Raw genomic sequence first — 15,841 nt, 5'->3', positions numbered from 1 at the left:
CCACACCCGAGCACCAAACCATCATCTCCACTACTATCCATGACCTCATAACCTCAGGGGACCTCCCAACCACAGCCTCCAACCTGGACAAGCATATGGATGTACATGGAATAGTGTAGGTTAGATGGGCTTGAGATCGGTATGACAGGTTGGTACAACATCGAGGGCTGAAGGGCCTGTACTGTGCTGTAATGTTCTATGTTCATTATTCCCCAACCCTGCACGGCCCGTTTCTATCTCCTTCCCAAAATCCACAAACCTGCCTGCCCTGGTCGACCCATTGTCTCAGCCTGTTCCTGCCCCACCTAACTCATCTCCACCTATCTGGACTCCATTTTCTCCCCTTTGGTCCAGGAACATCCCACCTACGTCCGTGACACCACTCACACCCTCCAGCTCCTCCAGAACTTCCAATTCCCTGGCCCCCAACACCTCATTTTCACCATGGACGTCCAGTCCTTATATACCTGTATTCCTCATGCAGATGGCCTCAAAGCCCTCCGCTTCTTCCTGTCCCACAGGCCCGACCAGTCCCCATCCACCGACACCCTCATCCGCCTAGCCAAACTCGTCCTCGCCCTCAACAACTTCTCTTTCAATTCCTCCCACTTCCTACAGACAAAGTGGGTGGCCACGGGTACCCACATGGGCCCAAGCTATGCCTGCCTCTTTGTAGGTTACGTGGAACAGTCCCTCTTCCGCACCTACACAGGCCCCAAACCCCACCTCTTCCTCCATTACATTGATGACTGTATCGGCGCCGCCTCTTGCTCCCCAGAGGACTCGAACAGTTCATCCACTTCACCAATACCTTCCACCCCAACCTCAAGTTCACCTGGGCCATCTCCAACACATCCCTCACCTTCCTGGACCTCTCAGTCTCTATCTCAGGTAACCAGCTAGAAACTGGTGTCCATTTCAAGCCCACTGACTCCCACAGCTACCTAGAATACACCTCCTCCTAACCACCCTCCTGCAAAAATTCCATCCATCTGCTCCCAGGATGAGACATTCCACTCCCGCACATCCCAGATGTCCACGTTCTTCAAGGACCACAACTTTCCCCCCGCAGTGATCCAGAACGCCCTTGACCACGTCTCCCGCAACACATCCTCACACCCCGCCCCCGCACAACCGCCCCCAGAGGATCCCCCTCGTTCTCACATACCACCCCACCAACTCCGGATACAACGCATCATCCTCCGACACTTCTGCCATCTACAATCCGACCCCACCACCCAAGACATTCATCCACCTCACCCTTGTCTGCCTTCCGGAGAGACCACTCTCTCCGTGACTCCCTTGTTCACGCCACACTCCCCTCCAACCCCACCACACCTGTCAGCTTCCCCTGCAACCGCAGGAAGTGCTACACTTGCCCCCACACCACCTCCCTCACTCCCATCCCAGGCCCCAAGATGACTTTCCATATTAAGCAGAGGTTCACCTGCACATCTGCCAATGTGGTATACTGTATCCACTGTACCCGGTGTGGCTTCCTCTACATTGGGGAAACCAAGTGGAGGCTTGGGGACTGCTTTGCAGAACACCTCCGCTCGGTTCGCAATAAACAACTGCACCTCCCAGTTTCGAACCATTTTAATTCCCCCTCCCATTCCTCAGACGACATGTCCATCATGGGCCTCCTGCAGTGCCACAATGATGCCACCCGAAGGTTGCAGGAACAGCAACTCATATTCCGCTTGGGAACCCTGCAGCGCAATGGTATCAATGTGGACTTCACCAGCTTCAAAATCTCCCCTCCCCCTACTGCATCCCAAAACCAAGTTAACAAAGTGTGGAGCTGGATGAACACAGCAGGCCAAGCAGCATCTCAGGAGCACAACGACGAGCGTGCGCAGATGGACTACCTGCCAACACTGAGCATGCTCAGTTACCATTCTCATCTCCTTGCAAGAATGACAGGGGTCCATTATCACTGATACAGTGCATCCCAAAGCCAGCCCAGCTCTTCCCCTCCCCCCACTGCATCCCAAAACCAGCCCAGCTCTTCCCCTCCCCCCACTGCACCACACAACCAGCCCAGCTCTTCCCCTCCACCCACTGCATCCCAAAACCAGTCCAACCTGTCTCCACCTCCCTAACCTGTTCTTCCTCTCTCCAACTTCGGTCCGCCTCCCACTCTCTCCCGATTTATTCCAGAATCCTCTCCCCATTCCCCTCTCTGATAGAACATAGAACATGGAACAGTACAGCACAGAACAGGCCCTTCAGCCCACCATGTTGTGCCGACCATTGATCCTCATGTATGCATCCTCAAATTTCTGTGACCATATGTATGTCCAGCAGTCTCTTAGATGCCCCCAATGACCTTGCTTCCACAACTGCTGCTGGCAACGCATTCCATGCTCTCACAACTCTCTGTGTAAAGAACCCGGCTCTGACATCCCCTCTATACTTTCCTCCAACCAGCTTCAAACTATGACCCCTCGTGTTAGCCATTTCTGCCCTGGGAAATAGTCTCTGGCTATCAACTCTATCTATGCCTCTCATTATCTTGTATACCTCAATTAGGTCCCCTCTCCTCCTCCTTTTCTCCAATGAAAAAAGTCCGAGCTCAGTCAACCTCTCTTCATAAGATAAGCCGTCCAGTCCAGGCAGCATCCTGGTAAACCTCCTCTGAACCCTCTCCAAAGCATCCACATCTTTCCTATAATAGGGCGACCAGAACTGGACACAGTATTCCAAGTGCGGTCTAACCAAAGTTTTATAGAGCTGCAACAAGATCTCACGACTCTGAAACTCAATCCCCCTGCTAATGAAAGCCAAAACACCATATGCTTTCTTAACAACCCTGTCCACTTGGGTGGCCATTTTAAGGGATCTATGTATCTGCACACCAAGATCCCTCTGTTCCTCCACACTGCTAAGAATCCTATCCTTAATCCTGTACTCAGCTTTCAAATTCGACATTCCAAAATGCATCACCTCGCATTTATCCAGGTTGAATTCCATCTGCCACCTCTCAGCCCATCTCTGCATCCTGTCAATGTCCCGCTGCAGCCTACAACAGCCCTCTATACTGTCAACGACACCTCCAACCTTCGTTTCATCTGCAAACTTGCTGACCCATCCTTCAACCCCTCATCTAAGTCATTAATAAAAATTACAAACCGTAGAGGCCCAAGGACAGAGCCCTGTGGAACACCACTCACCACTGACTTCCAGGCAGAATATTTTCCTTCTACTACCACTCGCTGTCTTCTGTTGGCCAGCCAATTCTGTATCCAAGCAGCTAAGTTCCCCTATATCCCATTCCTCCTGACCTTCTGAATGAGCCTACCATGGGGAAACTTATCAAATGCCTTACTGAAGTCCATATACACCACATCCACAGCTCAACCCTCATCAACTTTTCTAGTCACGTCCTCAAAGAACTCAATAAGGTTTGTGAGGCATGACCTGCCCCTCACAAAGCCGTGTTGACTGCATTTAATCAAGCCATGCTCTTCCAGATGGTCATAAATCCTATCCCTCAGAATCCTTTCTAACACTTTGCAGACGACAGACGTGAGACTTACTGGTCCGTGATTGCCGGGGATTTCCCTATTTCCTTTCTTGAAGAGAGGAATTACATTTGTATCTCTCCAGTCCTCAGGTACGACTCCAGTGGAGAGCGAGGATGCAAAGATCTTCGCGAGTGGCGAAGCAATTGCATTTCTCGCTTTCCAAAGCAGCCGAGGACAAATCTGGTCCAGGCTTGGCGACTTGTCAATCTTAATGTTTGACAAAATTTTCAGCACATCAGCTTCCTCTATCTCTATCCATTCCAGCATGCACACCTGCTCTTCAAAGGTTTCATTCACTACAAAGTTTGTTTCTTTCGTAAAGACAGAAGCAAAAAACTCATTTAGGGCTTCCCCTACCTCCTCAGACTCGACACACAAGTTCCCTATGCTATCCCTGATCGGCCCTACTCTTTCTTTGACCATTCTCTTATTCCTCACATAAGTGTAAAATGCCTTTGCGTTTTCCCTGATCCGTTCTGCCAAGCCTTTCTCGTGCCCCCTCATGGCTCTCCTCAGACCATTTTTGAGCTCCTTCCTCGCCTGCATGTAATCCTCTCTAGCTGAACTTGACTCTAGCTTCTTCCACCTTACGTAAGCTACCTTCTTCCTTTTGACAAGAAGCTCCACCGCTCTTGTCATCCAAGGTTCCTTTATCTTACCCCTTCTTGCCTGTCTCAGAGGGACATATTTATTCATCACTTGCAACAACTGTTCCTTAAACAGTCTCCACATGTCTATAGTGCCTTTACCATGGAACAATTGCTCCCAGTCCATGCTTCCTAACTCATGTCTAATCGCGTCATAGTTTCCTCTTCCCCAATTAAATATCCTCCCATTTTGCCTAATCCTCTCCTTCTCCATAGCTATGTAGAATGTGAGGCAGTTATGGTCACTATCACCAAAATGCTCTCCCACCACAAGATCTGATACCTGCCCCGGCTCGTTTCAGAGCATCAAGTCTAGAATGGCCTCTCCCCTCATCGGCCTGTCAACATACTGAGTTAGGAAACCCTCCTGAACACACCTTACAAAAACAGCTCCATTCAAATCTTCTGCTCGAAGGAGGTTCCAATCAATATTAGGAAAGTTAAAGTCACCCATTACAACAACCCTACTGCGTGCACACTTTTCCAAAATCTGTCGACCTATGCTTTCTTCAATCTCCTTGCTGCTATTGGGGGGCCTGTAGTAAACCCCTAACAAGGTGACTGCTCCCTTGCTGTCCCTGATGAAGGGTCTAGGCCCGAAACGTCAGCTTTTGTGCTCCTGAGATGCTGCTGGGCCTGCTGTGTTCATCCAGCCCCACACCTTGTTTTCTGAGCGTATCGGACCCCTGTCGCTCTCGCGGGGAGATGAGAATGGTAACTGAGCATGCTCAGTGTTGGCAGGTGGTCCATCTGCGCACGCTCGTCGTTGGCCGGCCGGCCTGTCCGCGCATGCTCACTGGCCCTGGGCGGACTCTGGGCTGGTGCCGCACCTGTTACGAAGCCGCTCAGGTGGACCGAGTGTCCGGTGTGGAGGTGGGCAGCGGGCAAACGGCAAAGGCTATCACACACCGCCGTCGCAGGTAGGCTGATGGGGTTGGGCGGGCAGCCCTCCCGAGCTCTTGTTGAATGTTACCGGCTGATGGGCTGTTCCTGTTTTAAACGGGAGCCGGGGCGGGGCGGCGGAGCGTCGGTGCGAGGGCGGAGGTATCCCGGCAGAGAGCTCTGAGCAGTCGGTCGTGGGCAACCCTTAGCGGGTGCACACTGGGCGGTGAGCTCCAGACATAGGGCACTGTGTGGGCTGTGGCCCTCAAACAGTAGGTAACAGGTATTGAAAGGAGGGCACTAGGCTCGTTCACTGAGTGTCCGGCATAAGACACTGGTCAGTGGAGTATGAGCCCTGGACAGTGGCTGGATAGTCTCTGAAGGAGGGTCCTTACCTAAAACATCGACTTTGTCACTCCTCTTGGAAAATCACCTTAATTTTAAAAACCAAAATAAAGCAAAATCCTGCAATGCTGGAAATCTGAGACGAACAAAATCTCACTTTCTCCAGCAATTTCTCTGTTTGTCTCTTGAAAAAATAACCACACTCTAATGTAGCCTCATTGTGTTCCTCACGTCATCTTTTGCTGTTATTTTTGGCAACTTTCAGCAGTCTGCATTGCGAAGATGATGAGTTTTCTCTTAGCCCTAACTATTTCGGCTGTGCATCATGATCAGAGTTGTTTATTCTTCTATGAATTGTGTTCACCACTGGTAATGCCAATAATTGTTGCCCTGCCCTTGAACTGACTGAATTGCCGGGCCATTTCTGGGGACAGTTAAGATCAACCACATTGCTGTGGCTCTAGAGTCAAATGTCACAGACCAGGGGAGGTGATAATCTTGTGGCATTGTTGATACACTCTCTTAACCAGAGACTCAGATAATGTCATGCCAACCTGGGTTTGAATCCCATTGTGGCAGATGGTAGAATTTAAATTCAACACATACCTGAAATTAGAAGTTTAATGATGCTCATGAAACCAATGTCAGTTGAAAATCCCACCTGGTTCACCTTCCTTCAGGGAGGGAATTCTGTTAACAGTTACCTGGTTTGGCTGACAGGTAATTCAGCACCCACAGCAATGTGGTTGAATTTTTTCTGCCTTCTGTGCAATTAGGGATGGGCAAAAAAAACCCTGGCCAAGCCAGTGATTTCCCTATTCTGTAACTAAATTTTTAAAAAGTAAGGAATATCAGATTTCCTTTTCTGAAGGACATCAGTGAACCAGATGGGTTTTATGACAATCACCAATGGTTTTATGGTTGCCATAACTGTGATTAACCTTCAGATGTATTTCTGAATTGAGTTTACTGTGGTGGGATGTAAACCCATATTCCCAGAGTGTTAGCCTGGGTTGGTGGATTGCCAGACTGCCCCTCGATTTGACTGTTGAGATTACCCATTCTCAGATGTGATATTATTGAGTTTCTTTGGTCAAGAAAGCAGTCTATTTTGCCTGTCTAATGTTGTTCCTTAGGTAAGTAGATCGTTAAAGAATGCACATGATGAGAGTCAGCATGAGTGGTTACTCCCAGTGTGTTTGTGGGAAGGTGATGAGCTCTGTTCTGGTGAAATTGTAACTCAGGGTACGTTGATTGCAAATGAATCTCCATTGTTCATTATGTAAATTGTCACTTGCAGTCAGTCTTCTAAATGACCTGACCTATAATAAAACATAACTATCTTTCTTCTTAAAGAGTATTCACTGTGAAGAGGACGGGGGAAGACGTGATGAATGTTGCCATCAAGCTGGGGCTTTATGTGAACAGTTAGAAATACCTTCTTTACTGCCAGAAAGGTGACGGTTTATGAGCTTTTGGTGTTAAGAAGATTGGGAACAAATCAATGGCACCCCTTCCCCTTGGCATTCGCTTCATAACTTCATTTACACGAGATCAGTGGTAAGTTTAGCTACATGATGCTCTCTTGTAATCACTTCTGTTACGTAATGTGGTAATTTAATTGAAGCTTGTCTAGTTTTGAGTCCTATGTGATATCTGTGCAGTATACAATGTTCTTCCTACCCTTGTCGTGACTGTAAAAGCTATGAAATGCTTTCTGTCATCGGGAGTCAATTGACACGCCTAGAATTAAAAACAAGAGGAATTGTTGAGTGGCAGAATTGGCTTTTGTGCAATTTGGTGCAGTTCGGAATTGAAACCATATTTGCTTGAATAATCTTGCCTTTAAATTCTGTCTTAATATTTTGTCTCTTTTCTCTATGATTGTTAATATCACTTCTGAACAGTACAACCTTTACCTTGCTCTATCAAGTAATTTCTGAAAATGTCTTTTGTGGAGTGCAGGCCAAAAAGCAGATTGTGTTCCCATATGTAATGAAGGGGTCAAAGGAGAGGATAAATACAACAACTGTCATGAGAGAGAAATACTACAGAAACTAATGAGGCTAAAGGCTGATAAGTTCCCAGGACCTGACTGTTGTATCCTAAGGTGTAAAAGGAAGCCGCTACAGTGATTGTGGATGCGGTGACCCAGTGGTATTATTCTGAACTATTAATCCTGAGACCCAGATTAGTTCTGGGGCTCTGGGTTTGAGTTCTGTCATGGCACATGCTGGCATTCGAATGAACAAAAAACACAGTCTAGAATTAAGAGTCTAACAATGACAATGAATCCATTGCATGTGGTTTTTGCCCGATGGCAAAAGCCCATCTGGTTCACCAAGGTCCTTTAGGAAAGGAAGCTACCATCTTTACCTAGTCTGGGCTACATGTGACTCCAGACCCACGACAATGGGATTGACTCTTAAATGCCCTCTGGGCAGTTAGGGGTGGGCAATAAATGCTGGCCCATCCAGCGATTCCTTCATCCTGTGAATGAATTTTTAAAAAGCAGTAATTTTCCAAGATGCCTTTGCTGGAAAAGTCCCAGAGGATTGGAAACCTACTGATCTAAAACTCAAAGAAAAGCAAGGTACTATAGAATCAGATCTGAAGCAAACGCTGAAAATGCTGGAGAAACTCAACAGGTCTGACAGCATCTGTGGTGAGAGAAACAGAGTTAATGTTTTGAATCCAATGTAACTTGTTCAAAACACCTGAACTGCGATTGTAAATGTAGGCAAATGGCCTATCCCCTTCACCACCACCCCCCACCCCCAGCCCGGAGAAGTTAGGGAGCAGGACAAAAAGGATCCTGAATTTTATAAGTAGAGTGTAGAGAATGGCAATAGACCTGTGTAAGATACTGCTTTGGCACAAATATGTCTAATTCTGAGCACTACCCTTCAGGAAGGATTGAAAGGCATTAAAGAGAGTTCAGAAAACATTAATGAGAATGGCACAAGGACGAAGAACTTCACTTGAGTGATTGGAGAAATTATGGCTGTTTCTCTTTTGAGAAGAGAAAATTGAGAACACGCTTGATCAAGGTGTTCAAATTCATGAGAGTACTGGACAAAGTAGATGGGGCGAAACTGTTCCCGTTGATGCAAAGTTCAAGAACCAGGGGGCGTGGATTCTAGGAAATTGGAAAAAAGTGAGAAGGGGCTTGACATTTCTTTCATGCAACAAGTGGTTAGGATCTGGAAGATAACGTGTGAAAGGAGTGGAGGTTATTTGTGGAAGACTAGATCAAGTATTAGAAGGGAGGCTATCAAGGCCTTGGAAATGTTGAACATATCTCAGAGTCTCTCCTTTTAATAGATGTGAGAAGTGGAAGATTTGGCTAACCAGGCATGGGTTGATGAGAGTTCTGTTTTGGCAACATTCAGGGCTAGGCTTCGTCTATGACAGGGAGTGTTTAACAACAAAGACTACCACAAGTCAACAACAGTCCTAGTGGAAGGAGTAGTTGTCACTTGTCCACTGTCACACAGGGAGACCTCGATGATGTATCAGTGACATGTAAGAGGGTGAAAGAAATTCCACAAGCAATATCTCCACAAAATCCTCCAAATTTAATGGGAGAACCATGGAACAATATTAGTGTCTTGGAAGCCAGCTTCACAAGCATTCAGACAAAAGACACTTGAGAGAACTCGGAAGAAGGCTGAAAAACAGGATGTCCAGGGTGGTTATCTCTGGTTTGCTTCCAGTTCCTCAGGCTGGAGAGGGCAGGAACAGAGAGATAATGGACTTGAACATGTAGCTGAGGGACTGGTGCCGGAAGCAAGGATTTAAATTCTTGGATCACTGGGGTATATTTTGGGGTAAGGATAAATTGTACAAGAGGGATGGTTTGCATCTTAATAGGTGGGGGGAACCAGCATTCTGGCAGGCAGGTTTGCCACTGCAACGCAGTGTGTTTAAACTAAGTAGTGGGAGGGAGGGGCCAAACTGGAAATTTAAGAATCAAGTTAAAGGGAAAGTGAGAATAAGAGAAGTTAAGAAGGACAACAGAATCAACAGAGCAGAAAACTCAAGAAGGGGTCGTACAGTATGGCCAAGTTAAATTGGGATTGATAGGAAGGGTGAGGGGAGTAACAAATTAAAAATATTATTTATGAATGCACGAAGTATAAGAAATAAGGTGGATGAGCTTGAGGCTCAGTTGGAAGTTGGCAAGTATGATGTTGTGGGGATAACTGAGACGTGGCTTCAAGTGGACAGGGCCTGGCTATCAAAAGGACAGACTGGTGGGCAGAGGGGATGGGGTGGCCCTGTTGGTGAGGAATGATATTCAGTCCCTTGCGAGGGGGGACATAGAGTCAGGAGATGTAGAGTCAGTATGGATAGAGCTGAGGAATTCTAAGGGTAGAAAGACCCTAATGGGAGTTATCTACAGGCCCTCAAACAGTAGTCAGGATGTAGGGTGCAAGTTGAATCAAGAGTTGAAATTGGCCAGTCGCAAAGGTATTACTACAAGAAAGGGAGTTTGTGGAGTGCCTCCGAGATGGATTCTTAGAACAACTTGTACTGGAGCCTACCAGGGAGGAGGCAATTCTGGATCTGGTGTTGTCCAACGAACCGGATTTGATCAGGGACCTCAAAGTAAAGGAGCCATTAGGAGGTAGTGACCATAATATGATAAATTTTAATCTGCAATTTGAGAGGGAGAAGGGAGAATCGGAAGTGTCAGTATTACAATTGAACAAACGGAACTATGGAGCGATGAGGGAGGAGCTGGCCAAAGTTCAATGGTTCAATACCCTATCAGGGATGGCAGTGGAACAACAATGGCGGGTATTTCTGGATATAATGCAGAAGGTGCAGGATCAGTTCATTCCGAAGAGGAAGAAAGATCCTAAGGGGAGGCAGGGGCGGCTGTGGCTGATGAGGGACGTTAAGGACTGTATAAAGATAAAAGACAAGTATAACATAGCAAAGATGAGTGGGAAGCCAGAGGACTGGGAAGCTTTTAAAGAGCAACAGCGGATAACTAAAAAGGCATTACGCAGAGAAAAAATGAGCTATGAAGGAAAACTGGCCAAAAATATAAAGGAGGATAGTAAAAGCTTTTTTAGGTGTGTGAAAAGAAAAAAAATGGTTTAAACTAAAATTGGGCCCTTGAAGTCAGAAACGGGTGAATTTATTATGGGGAACAAGGAAATGGCAGAAGAGTTGAATAGGTACTTTGGATCTGTCTTCACTAGGGAAGACACAAGCAATCTCCCAGATGCAATGGTGGCTGAAGGACCTAGGGTAATGGACAAACTGAGGGGAATTTATATTAGGCTAGAAATGGTGTTGAATAGATGTTAGGTCTAAAGACCTGATGGTCTGCATCCCAGGGTACTTAAGGAGGTGGCTCTACAAATCATGGACGTATTGGTAATTATTTTCCAATGTTCTATAGATTCAGGATCAGTTCCTGCGGATTGGAGGGTGGCTAATGTTGTCCCACTTTTCAAGAAAGGAGAGAGAGAGAAAATAGGGAATTATAGACGGGTTAGCCTGACGTCAGTGGTGGGAAAGATGCTGGAGTCAATTATAAAAGATGAAATTACGACTCATTTGGATAGCAGTAACAGGATAGCTCAGAGTCAGCATGGATTTACGAAGGGGAAATCGTGCTTGACTAATCTTCTGGAATTTTTTGAGGATGTATCTACGAAGATGGACAGGGGAGAACCAGTGGATGTAGTGTACCTGGACTTTCAGAAATCCTTTGATAAAGTCCCACATAGGAGATTAGTGAGCAAAATTAGGGCACATGGTATTGGGGGCAAAATACTGAGTTGGATTGAAAATTGGCTGGCTGACAGGAAGCAGAGTACTGATAAACGGGCCCCTTTTGGAATGGCAGGCAGTGACCAGTGGGGTTCCACAAGACTCGGTGCTGGGACCGCAGCTATTTACAATATACATTAATGATATAGATGAAGGCATTAAAAGTAATATTAGCAAATTTGCTGATGACACAAAGCTGGGTGGCAGTATGAAATGTGAGGAGGATGTTATGAGAATACAGGGTGACTTGGACAGGCTAGGCAAGTGGACGGATGCGTGGCAGATGCGGTTTAATGTGGATAAATGTGTGGTTATCCACTTTGGTGGCAAGAACAGGAAGGCAGATTACTATCTAAATGGAGTCAAGTTAGGTAAAGGGGAAGTACAAGGAGATGTAGGTGTTCTTGTACATCAGTGAATGAAAGCAAACATGCAGGTACAGCAGGCAGTGAAGAAAGCTAATGGCATGCTGGCCTTCATAACAAGAGGAATTGAGTACAGGAGCAAAGAGGTCCTTCTGCAGCTGTACATGGCCCTGGTGAGACCACACCTGGAGTATTCTGTGCAGTTTTGGTCTCCAGATTTGAGGAAGGACATTCTTGCTATTGAGGGAGTGCAGCGTAGGTTCACGAGGCCAATTCCCAGAATGGCGGGACTATCATATGTTGAAAGATTGGAGCGACTGGGCTTGTATATGCTTGAGTTTAGAAGGATGAGAGAGGATCTGATTGAGGCGTATAAGATTATTAAGGGATTGGACACTCTGGAGGCAGGAAGCATTTTTCTGCTGATGGGTGAGTCCACAACCAGAGGACACAGTTTAAAAATAAGGGGTAGTCCATTTAAAACAGAGTTGAGGAGAAAGGTCTTCACCCAGAGAGTGGTGGATATATGGAATGCTCTGCCCCAGAAGGGGAGGCCAACTCTCTGGATACTTTCAAGAAAGAGATAGACAGAGCTGTTAAAGATAGTGGAATCAAGGGTTACGGGGATAAGGCAGGAACAGGATACTGATTGTGGATGATCAGCCATGATCATAATGAATGGTGGTGCTGGCTCGAAGGGCCGAATGGCCTACTCCAGCACCTATTGTCTATTGTCTAAAACTCCCATAAAATCAACGACTACAGTCTGAACATAATGGCCAAATGGTTGCAAAGTGTTGCACTCTCCAAGAGCTGTTTTCTCAACTTGCAAGTGGCCAGTATTCCAGGGAGGACAAATTAAATGCTGCAGAGAAACTCTTGTCACCCTGCTTGATGCATGTCAGCAATGACATTATGAATGGGAAGTGCTGACTATCAGGCAATCAAAATGGGGACAATTTGTCCATACCAACATTTGAATCAGGTGCAGGAGTAGGCCACTCAGCCCTTTGAGCTTTCTCAGCCATTCAGTAAGATCAAAACTGATTTGATTGTAACCACAAATTCACATTTCTGCCTACTTCTAATAAACTTTCATCCCGTTGAATCATGGAATTATATAGGACAGAAAAGACCCTTCAGCCCACATCTGTACTGACACATGGGAAACATCTGACCTTCAATCTAATTCCATTTGCCAGCACTTGGCCCATAGTTTTGAATGTTATGATGTGCCATTTGCTCATCCAGGTACTTTCTAAAAGGTGTAAAACAATTCACCTTCACCACCCTCTGGGTGAAAAAGATTTTCCTCGTATTCCCCCACAAACTCCTGCCCCTGACCTTGAGCCAGTGTCCTCTTATGACTGATCCTTCAGTTAAGGGGAGCAGCTGCTCCTTAACCATTCTGCCCATGACCCTCATAATCTTGTACATCTCAATTAGATTGAACCAGAGAAGACTGAGGGGTAATGAAAACACCCAAGCCCATCCAACCTTTCCTCATAGCTTGCACTTTCTATGCCAGGCAGCATCCTGGTGAATCTCTTCTGGATCCTGCCTGGTGCAATAATGACACACAGGACTCTACCTGGGATCTCACAAAAGTTGTGTACAACTCCAGCATGACTTCCTGCTTTTGTAATCTATGCGTTGATTGATAAAGGCAAGTGTTCCATGTGCCTTTTTCACCACCCGACTAACATGCCCATCCACCTTCAGAGATCAGTGGTCCAAGGTCCCTTTGTTCCACGGAACTTCCTAGTTCCATGCCATTCGTTGAATACTTCCTTGTCAAATGAGTTCTTCAAAAGTGTATCATTTTAAGTTTTTCAGGGTCAGATTTTATCTGCCCCTTATTTACATTTGACCAACCCATTTGTATCTTCTTGCAGCCCAAGACAGTCAGCCTCACTGTTAACCATCCAACTGATTCATTTTGGAAAGTTGAATTTGAATGCAGAGTACAGGGTTAATGGCAGGATTCTCAGCAATGTGGAGGGGGCCACATCCATAGATCCTTCAAAGTTGCTCCTTAGTTGATAAGGTTGTGAAGAAAGCATGTGGTGTGTTGGCTTTCATTGGCAGGGAAATTGAGTTTAAGAGCTGTGAGGTTATTCTGCAGCTCTATAAAACTTTGGTTAGACCACACTTGGAATATTGTATTCAGATCCGGTTATCTCATTATAGGAAAGACGTGGAAGCTTTCAAGAGGGTGCGGAGGAGATTTACCAGGATGCTGCCTGGACTGCAGGGCAGGGGTCTTATGAGGAAAGGTTGAGGGAGCCATGGCTTTTTTCATTGGAGCGAAGAAGGATGAGAGGTGACTTGATAGAGGTGTACAAGTTGATGAGAGGTATAAAATGGATAGTCAAGAGACTATCCATTTTAAAGTGGTTGGACGAAGGTGTAGGGGAGATGTCAGAGGTAGATTGTTCGCAGAGTGGTAGGTGTGTGGAATGTGCTGCCGGCAGTGGTAGTGGAGTCAGATACTTTAGAGACTTTTAAGTGACTCTTGGATAGGCAAATGGAGGATAGTAAAATGTAGGGTATGCAGGGTAGATTAATCTTAGTAGGATAATAGGCCAACACAGCATCATGGGCCAAAGGGCCTGCACTGTACTGTTCTATGTTCTGTGTAGTCTTTGTGTCATCGACAAACTTACTAATCCAACCCTCACACAGTCATCTGCCACTTTATGTAAATGATAAATAGTAGGGAGCCCAGCATGTGTCCCAGTGGTATGCCACTGGACACTGGCTTCCAGTCACTAAAGCAGCCTTCTGTCATCACCCTCTGTCTTCTACAACTGAGCCAATTTTGAATCCACTATATCTAATTACCCTGTATGCCTTGTGCATTTGCTGCCTTAAGCCTTGACCTACCTCCAGCAAAGCCATGCTGACTATCCACAATAAAGCTTTGCCTCTCCAGGTGGAAATAGATGCTCTTCTTCTGCATTTCCCTACCACTTATGAGAGACCTACTGCTCTGTAGTTCTCTGGCTTACCTCGACAACCTTCTTAAATGTTGGAACCATATCAGCTGTTCTCTAGTCCTCTGGCATCTCCCTTTGTAGACAGAAAGAAATTCAAAAATTGTGTCAGTGCTTCTCCAATCTCCTCCCTTGCCTAAAGTCATGACTTATCAAGAAGGCAGCCTGTGACACAGTTCACCCAGACCTGGAGATTTGTCTAATTTTAAGCCTGCCAACATTTCTAATGCTTGGAGACACTCCGAAACTTTGACTTTCCTGCTCCTCTGATGCTGTCTGACCTGCTGTCCTTTGCCAATCTCTCACTCGGACAATATTTCTAATACCACCCAGGTTGACAGGGCTGTTAAGAAGGCATACGGTGTTTTAGCTTTTATTAATAGAGGGATTGACTTCCGGAACCAAGAGGTTATGCTGCAGCTGTACAAAACTCTGGTGCGGCCGCACTTGGAGTATTGTGTACAGTTCTGGTCACCGCATTATGAGAAGGACGTGGAAGCTTTGGAAAGGGTGCAGAGGAGATTTACTAGGATGTTGCCTGGTATGGAGGGAAGGTCTTAGGAAGAAAGGCTGAGGGACTTGAGGCTGTTTTCATTAGAGAGAAGAAGGTTGAGAGATATAAAATAATCAGAGGGTTAGATAGGGTGGATAGGGAGAGCCTTTTTTCTAGGATGGTGATGGCGAGCACGAGGGGGCATAGCTTTAAATTGAGGGGTGAAAGATACAGGACAGATATCAGAGGTAGTTTCTTTACTCAGAGAGTAGTAAGGGAATGGAACGCTTTGCCTGCAACGGTAGTAGATTCGCCAACTTTAGGTACATTTAAGTCCTCATTGGACAAGCATATGGACGTACATGGAAAAGCGTGGGTTAGATGGGCTCTTTCTGGGGTAGGTGGGACCTCTACAAGCAAGATGGTCTTCCCCTGAACCAGAGAGGTACCGATATCCTTGGGGGGGGAAATTTGCTAAGGCTGTTCGGGTGGGTTTAAACTAATTCAGCAGGGGGATGGGCACCAAAATTGTAGTTCGACTATAGAAAAGGTTGAGAGTAGGGTGGTCCGAAATAAAGTGTCAGGGAAGCAAGATGGCACCGGCAAGCAAGAAGTTGGTTTGAAGTGTGTCTATTTCAATGCCAGGAGCGTCCGGAATAAGGTGGGTGAACTTGCAGCATGGGTTAGTACCTGGGACTTCGATGTTGTAGCCATTTCGGAGACATGGATAGAGCAGGGACAGGAATGGTTGTTGCAGGTTCCAGGATTTAGATGTTTCAGTAAGAAGAGAGAA

At 46.3% G+C, this 15,841-nt stretch overlaps 1 protein-coding gene across 3 annotated transcripts in view; it reads left to right on the top strand.

Moving 5' to 3' along the window:
- Positions 1 to 4,985: 4,985 nt before the first annotated feature.
- Positions 4,986 to 15,841, top strand: part of slc37a1 (solute carrier family 37 member 1) — a 113,218-nt gene continuing 102,362 nt past the window's right edge. For all 3 annotated transcript variants that reach the window (XR_009446533.1, XM_059650070.1, XM_059650069.1), the window contains exons 1-2: positions 4,986 to 5,097; positions 6,761 to 6,964. Coding sequence is in view for 2 of the 3 variants with exons in the window: in XM_059650070.1 (XP_059506053.1) it covers positions 6,909 to 6,964 (56 nt within the window). In the remaining variant the exon portion in view is untranslated. The remainder of the gene's footprint in view (positions 5,098 to 6,760; positions 6,965 to 15,841) is intronic.

Source organism: Stegostoma tigrinum, chromosome 12 (genome assembly GCF_030684315.1).
Source record: "Stegostoma tigrinum isolate sSteTig4 chromosome 12, sSteTig4.hap1, whole genome shotgun sequence".
Taxonomy (NCBI): Eukaryota; Metazoa; Chordata; class Chondrichthyes; order Orectolobiformes; family Stegostomatidae; genus Stegostoma; species Stegostoma tigrinum.
Note: the sequence above shows the minus strand (reverse complement) of the source record. Positions and strands in the feature narration are given on the sequence as shown.